At 38.7% G+C, this 17,546-nt stretch overlaps 1 protein-coding gene across 2 annotated transcripts in view; it reads left to right on the top strand.

Annotated features, from left to right (window-relative positions):
* Positions 1 to 17,546, top strand: part of il1rapl1b (interleukin 1 receptor accessory protein-like 1b) — a 353,384-nt gene that overhangs the window by 51,609 nt on the left and 284,229 nt on the right. For both annotated transcript variants that reach the window (XM_055008610.1, XM_055008611.1), the window contains exon 3: positions 468 to 609. In XM_055008610.1, coding sequence (XP_054864585.1) covers positions 593 to 609 — 17 coding nt within the window. In that variant the 5' untranslated portion in view covers positions 468 to 592. The remainder of the gene's footprint in view (positions 1 to 467; positions 610 to 17,546) is intronic.

Below are 17,546 nucleotides of genomic sequence, written 5' to 3'. Positions count from 1 at the left end.
AAGACGCAAACCTGTACCTTCACCGCACACATGGGCTCGCACATGGAGATTAAGAGATAGGAGGCACTCTGCAGCATCAGCGTGCTAACTACTATAAACAGGAGATGAATTTAAATGTCACAGGGCTTATCCTGAAATACCGCTCACTAACTACTCTACCCTCAGTGCGTGAGAGGGCCGAGGCACTCACAGCTTCAGCACAAAGGTTAAATGATACTTAATTAGATTGTACGTGATAGCTATTAATCTGTTTAATGTAAAGCTTAGACTCATAAGTGCAGCAATGACACGGTTCAGGTAATGGGTTAACTTTGAAAGAACAATAGGCCTTGTGGTAAACAAAAGGTTAGGTTTTTGCGGCAGATTACTCATTGTTTCGACCAAGATTGAACCTGTATGTTAAAATAATCATAATTGATACCGCAGTAGCTCCAAGGGTGACCTAGAAGTTTGTTTATTTGCTACAGGTTTGAGCGACAGCGGCTTTGTAAGGCTGGCGCAGCAGAATCAAACGGATCATCAACATCTAACTTCCGAAACCTTTGGGACAGGCTTACGTGTTTCGGGATAATTGCAGCTGTGTCAAAAGCAGATGGCACAGCGCCAGAGGTAAGTTTCACTTTATTAAGTCCTCAAACTAGAGAAAAAATACAAGATTGTTTAAATACAGGTTGTGCATTTTGAGGTCAGCGTTCGAGGAAAACAGTTTTGAGCTGCAAGAAAAGCAACGAGCAATGGAAGGTGAAACGGCAGCCTCGTCGGTGTTTCGGTGACCTCGCTGATATAATTAGATTTGGCTTGTGTGACTGTTTATGTGATTGTATACAGTCACTGGAGCTTTCTATACCGGGAAGCTGAATCCGGCTGAATGTCACTCTCGCTCTAAGTTCCTGCAGGTGTTCCCGCATTGGAAAATCAAGGTATTGCTTTCTCGCAGCTGCGTTTGTGACTAATTATCTCTGCCACTAAATTACATGTTAAGCAGTTCAGCGGCAGAATTATCAAATAGTCTCTGATGTAAGTGATGCAGTTTGTTGAAGGCACAGTTCCAGGTGGTTTTTTGCAGATAAAGAATCTGCAATCTCGAGATTGGAAGAGACCGTGAAAAACGGCTGGGGGGTGTGTTCAGGGGTGTTTACTGGGTGGTTTCATGTGTGACAAGGGGGCTGCTGTTGAAGTCTTCAGCATCAAATGGCTTCATTTGTTAGTCTGAAATTAAAAACTTAAAATGTTACCACACCACTGCACTTTTTTAATCATTTTGAGAATTATTGATTAAGCGGCTTTGAAAAAATCGGAGACTTTAAAGGCTTCTTTTGCAGTTTAGTGCCCATCTGAAAGCTGCAGGCAGGAGCAGTTTTAAAATGCAGGCTCCAGGGTGGACGGTTGCCATCTTGCCTCTGGCTTTATCAGTGCTGGCATCTTACACTGGCAGCAGTGCTGGAGCTCAACCCTCCATTGAAGATGAGGAGAGAGGGTCACATATTTCCACTTTGCCCTTGGACACTTCTAACAAAGACATTGTCTGCATGATATCAGAAAGAAGGGGACTAAAAAAGAAAAAGATCTGCCCTTCATGGAGGTTGTGAGAAAGAAAGAAAAAAATCTGCTTTACTTATTGTATTTTATACACAACAACCCACAGTTGATGTGTCAGAGAATTTAAGCAGTTTGTAAAATAAAGAAGCTAAGCTCTCCCATACATCATTCCATAAGCAGATGAAATGTACTCTGAAGCTGATGGTATTATGCTGAACTCCCCAAAGTTCTCACAAATGCTTTTCCTCATTTGTCCTCCATTTCTGTTTAATGGCATTTTACCGTTTATGCGCTGCCACTGTATACTGAAAGAAACAGCAACTTGTGCTCTCTAAGATTTGCTGTTTCCCTATACTTAGGGCAAAATTAAATTTAGCATGTTCTCAAAGGGCCACAAAGAAGGCAAATCATAACTAACCTACGGGAATGGCTTCTCATCTGCAAGATTTGGAAGAAAGCTCTTTAGCCTAAGAGACCAACAACTTTCCAATAGTTTACATAAATAGACTGAATCTGCCTCAAGGCGGCACCTGCAAAAACATAGATGAATTGGCATGCTGATTCGTGGTGAGCAAGACTTTGTGACAGTTTCTGCGAATTCCCAGACCGAGTTAGCGAACAGTGGAAGACAAATGCAGATATTATGACAGGTTTACAAAACAAGGCACATCAATTTAGAGCTCAGCAGGTAGACCACCAGGTAAGATGGATGATTGGTGGCTCGTTTGGTGCCCACTTCTCGATGGGGCTCAATGTAGTTAATCGCAACCCCTATTAAACTTCTGGTGTTTTGCCTAACAGCTTCACTCATCCAAATTGCTGTGATTTACTTGTTATTGTCTGCCTTCTCAGTGCTGTACAGTGTAGTTGTAAGTGACGGGCGAGGCTGTTCTGAGAATAAATAGCATCAAGGTTGTTAGTAGAAATAAGACTTTGTTTCTCCCCAGCCGTGCATAAAGTCCGAAACAACCACCACTGTGTTTGACATTTTAATGTCAGCTCCCCGAAAGTCTCAGGGGAATGTCACACTCGGTTTGAGCAAAAACCTACAGTAAGGAGGCCACTTCCAGTTCTATTGTTCCTATTGTTTCAAAACCATTCTGTGTGAGGATGGCTTGACAGCTCCAATTACCAGAGCGACGGAACATCTAAAGGGTTTAAATCCAAAAGACTGAGTATTTATATTTGAAAATAAGATGCCCTGAATATTCCACGTTCTGAAAAGAAACTTTTAATGCGTCCCTTGACTCTTGAAGATTCTTACATCAGTTAGTCAGAAATGCATCACCACGGCGTCAGTCATTTGTAATGGATTAAAATAGATATTTATCTCCTCTATCCATGCTTTGTTTAAATATTACACTGCATAAAAGATATACAGACATATCATCAGAGTCTAAAACGTGAGAAACTAATTCAGAAGTGACTTTAACATGCATTCTTTCTAATGGCCAGCAGGGGGCGTCTCTTCTGGTCTGATTGTATAGAAGTCTATGAGAAAGTGATGCTTCTTCTCAATTGATACCACAGTGAACATTTTCCAATCAAGTTTATGGCCTCTGTCAATAGTTTCAAGTTTCCTTCAGTGCAGCCTGGTGTTTGTTTTGGAACCTAATGTCCATTTTAGAGAAAAATAGACAGTAAAGCAAGGCAGGGTTTAGGGCTTAATGTGACTGAGAAGACACTATTTTATGGGTCCAGTTTCAAAAGACCAAGATGGCAACTGCCAAATGCCAAAACTTGTCAAACATTATTTATTTTCCCCGTGGAAACAATTTCTCAGAGTTTTAACCAAGTTGCCTTAAAAAAATATACCTCTTTAAGATGTAGATCAGAAAAAAAATTGCATTGATTATATGCTTTTGTAGAGAGTATGTGTCTCAAAAGGCGGTGAAATTCATTACCGAAGTTGACACAAAACAATATACATTTTTTATAGTGTACAAACTGTCTGTCAGCACCAGCGGAAACACTCGAAGTAATATTTCCCAGTAATAACTGAGATAGTGTCACCTGTCAGATACCAGGAGGTGGTTTTGATAAAGCATCCTGAGTGTTGTGCATCAGTTGTTTATCTTCCATGATTTCCCCCTTCATCCACTGTGATCTATGTGATTTCCCACCCACTCGGTTCTTTTCATTTTCGGCTCTGATGTCGAATTCCCCTATTTTCCTTCTCACTCAGTCACCTTTCAGGCCATCAGCATGAGTGTATCACTTTGGAGTGAATTATTGATCAGTTATTTTTCTCGACCTGACCTGTTTCCTTTGATTCACGCGCATATCCTTCCGTAGCATTTTCATGAAAACCGCATTAACAGATCACATTAAAACTACACAGAAGAAATGTTTTTAATAAGCAAGAACATCTGCATAGATTTGTAATTATTCTGCTGATTAGAATATGAGGTTGTGCTAATTAAACTGCATTTTTAGGAGGTCTGTAATGGAAATCCATTTGAGACTATGGTTTTATGCAGCTCACAAGGTTAATATGTCGTGCTGGAGTCTCCATTAAAGTGGTAATATGCAAGATTATCTCTGTAATGTTTCTTCATTTTTTGGTGCTACAGCCAAGCCTCTGTCTTTTAGTCTAAACAGTGATTATAATCACAATTTGTTACTTGAGGTCACAGCAGGTGCACTCCTGATGCTGTAGTACACACTTATGCCTTGTTTTATTGGACTGAGATTTCGTGTAAGCTCTTCAGATGGTGATCACGGGTGAATGTCTTGAGATTTTCCGTAAAGACAAGTAGTATGTGAGCCATAGGAAATCCTCATGCTTTGAAATCAGCTTCAAAGGGATTCACCAGTTGCCGTATATCAATCACGTACAAATCATTGAGGATTCTGAAATACTATTGATAGGATATCCAGCAACAACTACATTGGTATTTCTTCCAGTTAGCATCTTCATGTTACTCACTGTAACAAAGAAAATTCAAAATAATTTTCAAAAAAGTGAATTATCTGGTTAAAAAGTGAATTTCTGCAAGAAAAACACAGAAAAGAGACATTCAAAATGCATGGCTTTCTTGCACACTGCTTAAGTGCTGCAGATTCCTCCACACATCAAATTTATCCTACAAGGAAGTTGATGCTGTGATGATGATTGAGACTTACTGTTGCTTGAAGTTACACACCCAAAATCCCAGGTATCTACAGTGGTATCCATGGCGTTAAGTGCTTTATTTATTGTCTTTTTTTGCCAGCATGTCCCAGTTTCTGTGGCTAACCCACAGTCAGCCCACAGTCCTAGTTGCTACAAGAGCTTGTTTATCTTGATTAGATTGGTTATTGGGCTTTAGTGGCTTTGTAAAATATCGAATGACAAACATAGTGGTAGACCACTGCACTCTTGGCTGTGTACTATATAAAACAGTATGCATTAATCATGGGCTGGTTTCTTACTGTAAAACTTCTGGTTAAGTACCTCAAGTACAGTACACATAAACAGCAACTCTTATTGTGGGCCTCAGAATTGGCATTAAATCATCGCGATAGAAAGATAAGTTCAGCACTTTCATTGCATTGTCCATTTTGTATTTCTATGATACAAAAAATTAAAAGTACATGAATTTTCTCCAGATGAGTTAAAGAACGGTTTGGAGCGATTTAAACTTTCTAGAATGATTGAAATCTATTATAAAAAGCTGTAAAATAACTTTATACTATGAAGACTTAAGTGCATATCATTTGGAACCTTTCTCATATGGTGTAACTCTGACAAAGGCATTTTAAATAGCAAACTACTTTGACATGATGAGTGTAATGGCTATAATTGCAGGGCGCTGCTGAAAACATCTCATGTTTTTGGTCATCGTTTCTCTAGCCAAAATATTTCCATACTAACCTGGCTGCACAGTTACAGCCAAAATGACAATTACGTTGATCAATACTGAAATCCTTATTGCCTATTTATCACAATTGCTAATTATTTTTTTATTGCACTATCACATTTAAATAAACAGATTACTGCTTTAATTTCCATGTTGTGCCACACTACTGCTAATGCACTAATCTGCATCCAAATAGGACCTAAAATATGATTCATCCTTGTGTCTCCTCGAGGCAAATTATAAATACAGTTGTACCCAAAACAAAGCATCTATATTTATGGTTTTCCAGCTTATTGATATAATATACAATCTGCTTATTGATGTTCACTAATCTATCTATCTATCTATCTATCTATCTATCTATCTATCTATCTGTCTATCTGTCTATCTGTCTATCTGTCTATCTGTCTGTCTGTCTGTCTGTCTGTCTGTCTGTCTGTCTGTCTGTCTGTCTGTCCGTTTGTCTGTCTGTCTATCTGTCTATCGGCCTCACGTGAAGGCAGCGGTAGCAGCTAGCTAGGCGTCCTCAAATAATGACTTATATGACTTTAAAAAGAGCTGAAACTGAGCAATTTATCTGTCTGAGTTGTTGTCTCTGATCCAGCTGTTGCAAAATATTGTTGTTGATCATGTTTATTTAATTGTGAGAAACCAAAATCATGATCATCGCTTATATTCCATTAATTGTGTAGTATTACAACTGATCTTGCATTTCTTTATTGCAACAATTCGTCCTTGTTTCTGTTTCTCAGTGTATCCAAGAACACTTAAATCAGAGTAAATTACGTTCCATCAAACAGACTTCTCTTGTAGATTAGTCATGGAAAACGAGAGCCTTTTGAGTTTTCTGTTTGTATCAAGCAACAAGAAAAAAGTTGTAGCATGACGTGTTTGACAGCAACAACACACGTATATTGCAATAGCAAATGCTGAAACTGTACATCAAGCACCTCCAATTACAATCCAATACAATAGCTCTGCTTTAAACTCTACTTATGTAACTTCTATGTCTTCAATTTCTGTTGGTGTTGTCAAAAATGTGATAATTCTGCTTAATTATTGAGGTCAAAGTGAGTGGTCTGGGCTGCATTACATTTAACTGTTCCTATAATTTTACCCTCCTCGTGTCTGTTAATGGGATGAACAAAACACTGTAAACACTGATCCAATCAGCATTCAATGTACATTTGTCTGAAACTATAATTTTCCAGATAAATCTTACTATCAAACAAATAATACACCAGATGGAGCTAATGCCATCTTCCAATTAGGTTTGTAGAGACAATGAATAAGGCAACCTCTCAATGCTATACTTCACCACTGACACACTGATTTTTCATCATAGTCCCCATAAAACATCTTTAAAACAGACCTCTTTCAGTCTAAAAAAAAAAATATATATATATATATATATTTTGGAAGTAGAACCTCACATTCAGCTATTGTCTAATATATCATGTGGCTCAAAGACCCATGGCACTGTCCACTAAATCACACCAGCCAGACTGGTGCCACTGTCTCCCTCCTTTCAATTGCTCCAAAATGCTTTTTTTTTGGCTTCCACTTTGTCCCTTAGCAAATGAGCATATAGAGAAAAAAACATATTTACTGAGATTTATGTAATTACAAATGTGAATAGCTGGAAAACACAACAGATCTGTTGCTTGTTCTATGATCTATTTTAAGACAGTAATGACCAATAGTTAATATTAAAGTTCCACAAAAAAACGTGTCCCTGTGGCAAGTGACAAGATTTCCACACAGACACATTGACCTTTCTGGATAATCCACAGGGAGGGCACCATTTTTAGTTGAGTTTTAGGCTGGAAATTATTTCAACAGTCCCATATTGCGCCCATTTTTAGCAAGTTAATGAAAGTCTCACATGTCCCCAGAATGTGCCTTTTAATTTTCAGCTCAAGATATGGTGCAAAAATAGTTCATTGTATCATGACAGTAAAACTTCAGTTTTTTAGCCCCGGTCTCAGTGGCTGTTTCAGTATCTGTAGGTTTAAATGCAGCTGAACTGCTGCTGTCGCCACCTGTTTCAGAAAGGATGCTCTCTCTGCATCTATCATTGACAGTTTGAGTAAAATAGACCAGGGCTTTCTATCGCTCTAAGTTTCTTTCTGAACAACCATATTGCATGAAAATATTGCTGAATTCACAGCACAGTCATTGCTTTTAATTCATGTTTATAATGAATTTGTCAGACAATGTAATTATATAATCAGTATTTTAGTGGTGCAGAGCAGCAACTGGATCTTCTGTTGTTCCTCTGCTGGAAGTGCATGAAGTGTGTTCACTCTTGCAACCAACAGTTGAACATTTGGTGGACTTTGGGCATAGCTGAGGCTAGAGATTGGAGAGTTAGACTGGAGACAACTGCACATGAATGATTCGCCTGGAAGCAGCAGCCAGTAAGAGGGCAAGATTGTGCAAATTGTTAGGTTTATGACTGCTGGTTTTCCAGTTTCGATGTAGAAATTGTAAAAAAGATTCTTACTGACTTGTACGGCTGGGAGGTATCTAGTTCAGGGAGGCCAGAGGAATGGCAGTAATAAAAAAAAAAAAATCATAAATGTTTTTTTTCTAAATATGGGACCTTAAGAGAAATATTAGGAAATATAGAATCCCCCTCTAAAGTAATACATTTTGCATGGAATGTACGCATAATGTGTATCAAGAAGAAAATATATGGTATGTGCACAAACCTCACTATGCCCTGGGAGTTGAGGCAATCAAATGAGCTGTTTTGCTGAAATTAAGGCTTTAAAATAGCAAAACTATTTTTTACTAACTGCTCTCATAATCCCTTGTAAGAAGTAAACTCTTGTTGAGAGTGTGTGGGTGTGTGTGAGAAGATGACAACTCAGTATTAAATTAAGGAGGATCAAAAATATTGCTTTTCCTAAAATGAAATTGTGTTGTCTGTGAAATAGTGTTATTCCTTGTGGGTTTATGTATTGAATTGGGTGTTTTTATGTGTCTTGCCTGACGTGTATTGTCCTGCACTGATAAATTAAGTATCTTTTAGTTTGAATTAAAACATTTCACCGAGTTGGGTTCGAAAAAATTTTCGATACCGAATCATTAGAGAGCCACCTCCCTGTGAACTCCTGCAGCTGGTATTGCTTTGTAAGGAGTCTTTGCTATCCGCAAATCCGGGCCCATGTCTGTATACCTGTGCTGAGTTGGGAATTGTGTCAGCAAAATGACAATAAAGATAACAAAAGCTTCAGAAAGCTCTGTCCGAGATTCTGCTGAAGGTAGGATCAGTGGGGCCTCGCTTGGCCTCGTCCCAAAACGGTGATTCTCTGAAGGGTTCCGAGGAAAGAGGAATAATCTGTATTTGATCAATCTTCACTGAACCTAATAACATTTAAGATGTTATTTTGAGAAAGATGGCTAATTAGGAGCCATATTAATAGCTTAAAAGTATCTTGCTTGCAGAAATTCTATGAGGCTATTTTTTACTCATCACATTGCTGAACTGTCAACACAAGAGACTTATTCAGTTCTTTTTAGTCTGTGGCCCATTGCCCATGTTACATTTAGGCTTGTAGCTTGTGCCAAAAAAAATTCAGGCCTCTATTCTAGTCTTTTTTGCACTTTGTTACACCTATTGTCTAGCATCTGTCACTTAATTGCACACAGGAGGGTATGTCATGTAATGTACAGGAGTGGCTGCGGTGCTGTTTGGAAGTTCCAGAAGAATTTTTGTGTTTGAGGAAAAAGAGCAAACATATTAGGCGTAATGAAATACCAGCCAGTATGACAACTAATATATCGAGAGCACGTAGCAACCAAGATGTCAAGATATCAATAACAAAGACATTTCTCAGCTGTGACCGTGTTCATGTACAGTAAATTAAAGCTGGCTCCAATTATTGTATGAAATGCACTCTGTTTCTGCTCATGGAGTATTGATTTTTGCCCGTCTCCTCAGGAACAAAGTGCCAACCCTTTCTATCATGTGACGTAAGCAGACTGAAGCACTTCACATGTCATTTAGCCAACATACTCTTTGGATTTAGACATGATTCTGCCACGTTTCTTAAAAAGCACACGGCATTTACGTGCGTTTAATTTTACGAGTGGAAAATCATTTTTGATGAATTGCAGCAGAGCCAACTAAAAAGCTTTTTTAAAGGTTAAAAACAGCCACTGGAGGTACAGTGGTTCTTGAACACATTTGTCTGAATAGGATGGCAGGTGTTATTAGTATCTTTTTTTTCTCCCTATTAGTGTAAAAGTCAGCACTGAAAAGTGTGTTTCTCCTAATTTTTCAGACACAATTTCAATAGGGACGAAAATATCACACAAATTATGAGCAGCCAAGTGAGGAAAAACGGCTAGTATATTCCACTTGGTGAAAAAAAATAGACGTCAACAAACTGTAATGCTGCCACCATTGACAGTTTCATTCCACATAAAATCACATATTAAAGGTGAAGTAAGCCATTCCTGTAGAAGTTTGTTGATAGCAACCAAACAACCACAATCCTCCCTTCAGTACACAGCCTCTACAAAATGACATACATGTATTTATCCACCAGTGATGTCATAGGAAAGGATTTTAGTTTGAAAGAGAAACAAAATCTGCAGAAAAAAGGGGGTAGAAGGGGAGGATGGAGGTATAAGTTAACAACTGATCATTCTTTTTTTTGTTTCTTTTTGCTGTTTTAGTTGCTTTTTGGTTAGATTTCGGAACCCAGACTCCATTGTTAGGCGTTGGAAAATGTGTTAGACGCTTGATTAAGTTGAACTCTTCATCGGGCAAGTGATCATATTTGGTAACTTTTGCACACATTAAATGTGGCGTTGCTCCCGGCTCTCGGTCAGGTTGAGAAGCATGTGGTTTTCACCCGGCCAATCAGCAAAGATCACTGTATGTTACAGCACACTACATCGTGGCATTTGACCAATCAGCAGAGGCCTGGAACGTATCAAACTAGACTAGCACATTTAGATCACACAAACAAAAGAAGATTGTAGGGACTGTTGTAATGATAAGAATTAAATTCAAGTATCCTTCACTCCAGTAACTACCACTGATCTATCAGTACTGTTGTGTTTCAAAGGTTAGGTGATATAAAAGGGTCCCGAGAGGCCTGAAGGTGTGATGCAGCTGCACATTGCAAATCGCTGATAGCTATTATCCACAACTGTCAAAATGTCAGTGGCTATGCAAAAACAGATCATTCTCAGGATGAAGGGAAAAATAAATCCGCGACTGGACAGCAAGCTAGAATATTCTGCAAAGTCTCGAGCATTGTTTCTTTCGAGCCGGTCAGTGCAAATTGTGCAAGTGGAAAAAGAAAACAAAACTGCTGTGTGGTGGTGTAGCTTGTTAAGTGAGGAAGGGAGCTCCGTAGAGATATTCAGTTAAATATTTCATCTAAGTTTGTGCATGGAGTGCCAGAGTCGGATGATGCTCATGCAGCAGAGGCTAAATCTTTCAACAGAAAATATGTCATGATCAAGACCAGATAAAACATGCTGTTCCTCTCCCTGATCTTCTATAGGACGGACCTAAAATATGATCCCCATTAAAGCCAAAAGGCCTGACATTAGCCTTAGCCTCTCGTGTAATCATCATTTTAGATTTTGAGGATTTGGTGTTGGTTTTTACAGTCAAGTGATCATCAATAATAAATACTGAAGGGGTATAATTCTGACAAACAAATATTTTTGTGGACATTTCCATCATAAAGGCAGCATAATGTACAGCTGGATAAGGTAACAGCGCATTAATGTGGATTCAATCAGGTTTACTTCCAGTGTAAAGCCTTGTTTTTCTCCTTGCTTATTTAATCAATTTGTCCCCCTATAAATTCTGAATTACTGATTGCAAAAGATATTCCTCCTCACTTTATCTCCCTTTATTTTTCATTTATCAAAGGTCGTTCTCGCAAATGTTGAAAGTCTACTTCATCAAACAGGCACAAGCATAGTAAGCACTTCAAACCATTCACAGTGTTTCATCTCTCCCTCAGCCTGACAATCATCTTTGGAAGCAAAAGGTCAGAATTGTGCAGGCTTTTTTATGACGATACCAACTGGAGCTTCTGAGAGGAGCAGTTTTTTTTATTTTTATTTTCCCACTCAGTGTGTTTGTGTACCAACACGCCGAAATACTGGAGTTCAAGTGAAGTTTTCAAAAGACTGCATTGATATTTTATGTAAACTGTAAACTAACTATGTTTCATGTAGCTAGACTCTTTTTTGAATGCATTGAGCAGAGTTGGAGCCTTGAAATGCTCACCTCAGTGGGAGGGATGCAGGGGATTCTCCCCAATAAAAACAAGAAAAAAATAGTTCACTCAAAAATGCCTCAAACATGGGGATGTATGTATATGAATACATTTCAGATGCACACAAAGTTTTAAGCAGAAATTTTGCTGAAACTCAAGCGATCTATTTAAGTCCAGGGGGGTATAAATTAGTGAATATGAGTTAAATATTGATGTTAAAAGGTGCCACATTCACATTTAGGAACAGTAAATCACGCCTATGGCAAAGAGCATTAGTGCCTTTCATTATATTTTGAATTGCCATGTCTTGCCTGGGTCACTCTCACCAGAAAAAGTACAAGTGCTGCGAATTTCATGTCAGACCATCAAAATTTCCTTCAATCTTAAGAAAGGAATTATATTCAAACCAAATCTATTCCCACGTCAGTATACAATTCAGTCTTTTGGAAATATCTCATTTTTTAGAGCTTTTTTCTCCATTATACTGTCATTTTATTCACCAGGAAAAATGGCATAATTTGTTCTCGTTTGTTCAAACCCTTAAAATGACCTGTTTTTACATTTTCTTGACAAGTGACCTTTTTATTGAGTTGGGTGCATTTCTTCTTAAAAATAAGGTTCGAAGTAGCACGGCATTGGTATAGAGCCATGGAATCTCCTTTGGAGAAAAGGTCAGAGTTTTGTCATCGCAATCCGCTGTTCAGATTTTGTCACCTATTATGTATGTTCAGTTGTTTTTTTTTTTTTTTTTTTTTACCATGAGTGCAGCTTTTGACTAATCCTACCCAAGTAGATTTAAAATACCCCTTTGGTTATTGATTGAACCCCTAAAAACTCATCTTTGGGTATCAAAATGACACATTTGGATCTTTTTTTCCAATGAAAATAATCCTTCTTTACCCTATAAAATGTGCGGATTTATGAGCTTCCTGTCTTTTTCTAAACCCATTAATTTGCCACTTATTGCAGCTTCAACATCAACTCATCTTTGACCGTATCGCTACAAAGTGGTAAATTGTTATATTGGAGTAAATTAGAAAAAAAAATTGCTAAATGTTTGTATAATTAGTCAAATTTAATCATGAGTGCTTGTTTATTTGAATTCTGGATCCCTTCCTTTCATATTGGTTCATGAAAATCGCAATTTTAATGAAACTTGGTTGCTCAAAACTGTAATTGTTCACATTTTTACCCCCATTTGAATTAAAACTTGCTCCATTGTGTTCCCAAAATGCTGTAACCATCCTGGATGTGAATAATTTTTGGTTTCACAACCCCAACTTTATACGAATGTCGCCGGGATAGTTGAATTTAGAATTGTTGAGGTTTGATTTTTTATTTTTGTTGTTCTTGTTAGCAATGCTTGATGTCCAAACCCATGCTTTTGAGACCGTCCTCACTATCAAGCTGCTGTTTGTGCTCATAATGTGACTTCTAGCATATTAAAAAAAAAAAAAAAAACACCATATGGACACATTAAGAGGGTCAAAAAAAAGTGTGATTTTCACCTGAGGGAGACTTTAATTGGCTAAACTTAGTCAAACCTTACCCATGAGGTCACATAAACGAGAAACCTGATTTCTATAATTATGGCAGGCAATTAAAGAATTGGAATGAGATGAACCTAATGCCCCCAGCTAGACATTCTGGCCACATAGCAAGACAAATGCTTCAGACAGGGGAAGGTATTGTTGTGACAACAGCGGAAATAAATTATTACACATAGTAGTGCATATTTAAAGCAAAGCCAAAAAACAGTGTCTTCTATTAGTAACACAGTTGAAATAAGAGAGTCATGCTTTCAGAAAATGTTCAAATGTGCTTACTGACCTGCTCTACGTGCTGATTCACAGTTATAAAGTCATTATAGTTCATATAAGCCATCACATCATTAATATCCATTTTCCTCAAAACTATAACTATCTGTCTTTGAAAAATCTATTTTATGGTCAGTAACCTCTAGAGTTGATTTTTATTTTACTCAGCCTTGTAACCAATTAGCACTACAGTGAGTTTCTGGAAAATAAGTGACTGAAAAATAAGCACGAAAAACTGGCAGCAGTCTAAATTTAAATTATACAACTTATGCTACCTTACTTGTTGGCACTTCATTTTGGACATGAATCATGTACTGCAGGATTGTCCAATAAGAGTGTTATTCCCGGGGAGACTGAGTTGAGAAAGTGTTAACGTATAAAATTGATCCAAACAAAATGTGCTACAAGCTCCGATTTTAGAGCAATTACTCTACAGCGCAAAACAGAAAAAAAGAAATCAAACTGAAACCGCTGAGCCCTTGTTGACTTCTGAGTGTGAGCTTCGTGTAAGGAACTTGTACAGACTTTATTGCTTTGCAGAATTAATTTATTTTTTTATTAGTGCTTCTTCATTCGCTGCGAGGAAGCCGAGCGATCCATCACGTTCCGCTGTTCTTTTACATTTGCACCTGCTATTGCACATGGAGGATATTAAGATGCGGAGCAGAAAGAGCTAAATAGCCAGGACTCGAGCCAAAATCCAAACCCACACACAGCTACAGTGTTGCAGCGGATTTTTCATGAACATTAATTCCCTCCACTCTCGAGACGCTCTGTTTTCGTCGGGATCCTGACGTCTGACTGAGTTCTTCATATGGCTTTCTAATGAAAATCAAAGGCAGTTGGTGTGACAGAATTAGCAGATATTTTGCAACGAGACATCTCTGGCTAGCATACTGTACTTATCTAATGATGTCAGATTACATGGTCACCAAGGAAACCAAGAAAAGACTCAAGGAGAAATTGTGAGGAAGGTGCAATTTCCCTGACTGACAGGGGCTATGTAATGCTGTGCAGCATGCATAATTAAAAACGTGGCACACACGCTTCCTGGCTTGTTGAGCCTGCTGTTGAGCTGAAGCAGTTTTTTAATGTTGTTCTTGTGCCTTCACTGTAGTGTACTCTGCACAGATGACTGTCCCCTGTGGCTGTGTGGGAAGGAGACAGGAGGGGAAGAAGGGATGCGAGGAAACGAGGGGAAAAATGGCAGCCTAATGCCTGCTTCTTTTTTAGTGCCTGCTTTTAGATACGATCAAAATAAACATCGTACCTCAGAGGCACGAGGCTGCCTCCAAATGGTGCAAGTTTCTTGTTGCAGTTTGTTAATTTCTTGTGGTGTTGGGCAATAAGTAAAAACCCATCAGGAAAGCACTGGAAGATGTGCAGACAAGCAAATAGGTAGATATTGATGCTCAGCTCTGGAGGCATCTGGGCTTTCGCCTGTGTTTGTGTTTCATGGGTCAGACCTCACATGGTCTGTCCCTGCAGGAAGGTTAGGGGTGGTTGTAGCTAAAACACAAGAACATGCTGACCCAGATCTTATCAAATGCCTCTTTTAGGAGTTTTCTTTGCACGATCTTGAGAAACAAACATGCCCAAGTATTTCCTCAAGGAGACTCTCGGAGTGATGAAAGACGAGCGCTCACACATGCAGGAGAGGTCCAATTCTGCTTTTATATCTTTTTCTACAATGTTCAGTTTTAGGAAAAGCTCCGCTGCTCAGCCCTCCACCTCCGTCCTTCGGGACACACATGTGGGGAGTCGAGAGCCGACACCAGGAAAATTCTTGGGGGAAACGGGAAAACGCAGCGATGTGACTGTGTGCCAAATGTTTACAGGCGAGCTGACATAGTTAGAAGATGGAAAAGGGCTGAAACGAGGCTGTCTCTCTCTGCACTCTTGGAGGAACGAGAGATAGGAAATCTAGGTCATCGCCACTGATGCATTGCAAAGCGAACTTCAAACAAACCTGGCCTTTAGCGTGATGGCTCTCCAAAGCTGTGTTACATGCCATCAGAGACTGATCGCCATTTTCTGCCAAGAGCTGCCACGAAGTGATGAATAGACTCCATCTCAATATGGAGAATAACCACAAGCACCACAGACTCTTCACTGTCAATCTGTCTGTCCATTTGTGTATGAATGTGGATTACCATATGTACCCCGAGAGTTTGGATCTCGCTTTATAGCCAATTAGTTGTCTTGTAGTTAGACCACATGCAAGGCTTCTATTTCTCATCTGCCCTTCACTCGGAATTGCCTGAGGGAAGTCTTATCCGTAATCATAGCCCTGGGAATTGTGGTAAAAAGCTTTGTTCTACTATTGAAGGCTCAATCTTTCTGTTTCAAGGACAGCTGTTTAAAGTCCATGTCAGGCAGTAATAAATATGTGCTCTGAGTTTGTCACACCACGGAAAAGTAACTATTATTGTGATTAACCACATGACCAATTGTGAATGACTGGGAAAGAAATCTGCAGGTTTGTAAAATTAGGTTAGAAAATCTTGAAAGGAATTAGGAGAGCATGTCTGGCAAAGGTACTGAGTGATGGCTTTAACAGGCAAAGTGAATTAAATGAACCAAAAAAAAGAGAGAAAGGGAGATCAGATGTAAAATCACTAGGGCTGGGACTTTAGCACATTAATTTTGAAAAATTACATGTTTAAAAAAACGATGCATTTAATTGCACCTTTCTCAGTTCCCTAATTTTTGGCACACCGGTAACACTGATGCACATCCAGCCCAGTAAGTGGCGGTAACGAACCTATAGTCTGTTTTCCAGCTGTGAAGAAGATGCACAGGATGCACTGAGTGATGTCAGAGCACAAGGAAGTTTTGGTGAACAGTGAAGGAAGATGAGATCGCTTTGAGCTTGTTGGGCGTAAAGATTTCTTTTAAAAATCTTCCCCATGGCAGCTTGGATAAAAACATGGTTGTGTACAAATTGTGCAACAAAGAGTTTTCTGATCACCGCAGCACTTCGTCGACGGTATCACGTCACTGTAAAACATGTTGCTGTTAGCACTAGAGTTAACGTTAGCTATGACAGTCCTGTGTCAAATATTGCTATATGACAAAAATGCAGTTAATCATGATTAATTAATTAGAAAGCCTGTAATTAATTAGCTAAACTTTTTAAATCACGTCCCACCACTAAAAATCAAAAATGTGCACTGAGGATTCTCAGTAGTTTTGTCTATTTGCTGCTTGAGCCAATACATCTACTATAATAAACTAAGAACACAAGGCGACTTACACTCACTGGGGGCAGATACTGCAAATAATGGCACTAGATGGGGAAAACAGGAAGAAGATGGTTGGTTTTGCTCCATTTACCAGTAACAGGATTATCTGTGAAGCCCAGTTTTCCATCGTAAAATAGTCACTGCAAAGGTGGGTATTGATGGTGAATCTCAGCTCTCCATCATTCTTGGGAATTTTAGAAAGGAGGCTGAGTTGTCTTGGAATTCTGGCATCCATGGGAGATACATTTGGTGTAGCTAGCTACCAAACTGTAGCCTGGAGTAGGTGTAACTCGAGATTGAGCATGAGAACAACTGACCCCCAAAGTTTTTATAGTATTATAGGTTATTCAGAGTTGGACTCAAGTGTCATGAAGCTGTGATTTCTCAACCACCCAAAAATCCTGAAAACAAAAAATGTGAACAAACAGTCTAACTTCACAATTCAGAAGCACACAGTTCAGTCTTTTCAGACATTTTCTGACATGCATAATGTGTTTAGAAGCAAGTCTATGAATTTCCATTACATTGAATTCAAAAGGATTCTACCTCTTTTAAAAGGCAGCTTCCTCAGTATGCAGGTTTTGACCTTTTTCTCATCAAAAAAGCCTCTGCGATCATTAATCATTTTTGCTTTATTAGGTTTTAAAATATCGCAGCTTCAAATAATGATATTCAAGAAGCACCATTTCCTCTCCAATCCAGTTGCGAAGACAAAACTTGAGTGATTTCAAACTACACGTCTCTAGTTTGAATAACTTTTCAAAAGCCTTTAATAGTGTGGGTGCATTCTGATTTAGTCTACATGGTGCAGCAACAGAAAAAGCTCCCATTAGAAATGTATGAGTT

The sequence above is a fragment of the Amphiprion ocellaris genome, chromosome 24, assembly GCF_022539595.1.
Source record: "Amphiprion ocellaris isolate individual 3 ecotype Okinawa chromosome 24, ASM2253959v1, whole genome shotgun sequence".
Taxonomy (NCBI): domain Eukaryota; kingdom Metazoa; phylum Chordata; class Actinopteri; family Pomacentridae; genus Amphiprion; species Amphiprion ocellaris.
The sequence above is the reverse complement of the archived record's forward strand: the minus strand, read 5'-3'. Positions and strand labels throughout refer to the sequence as shown.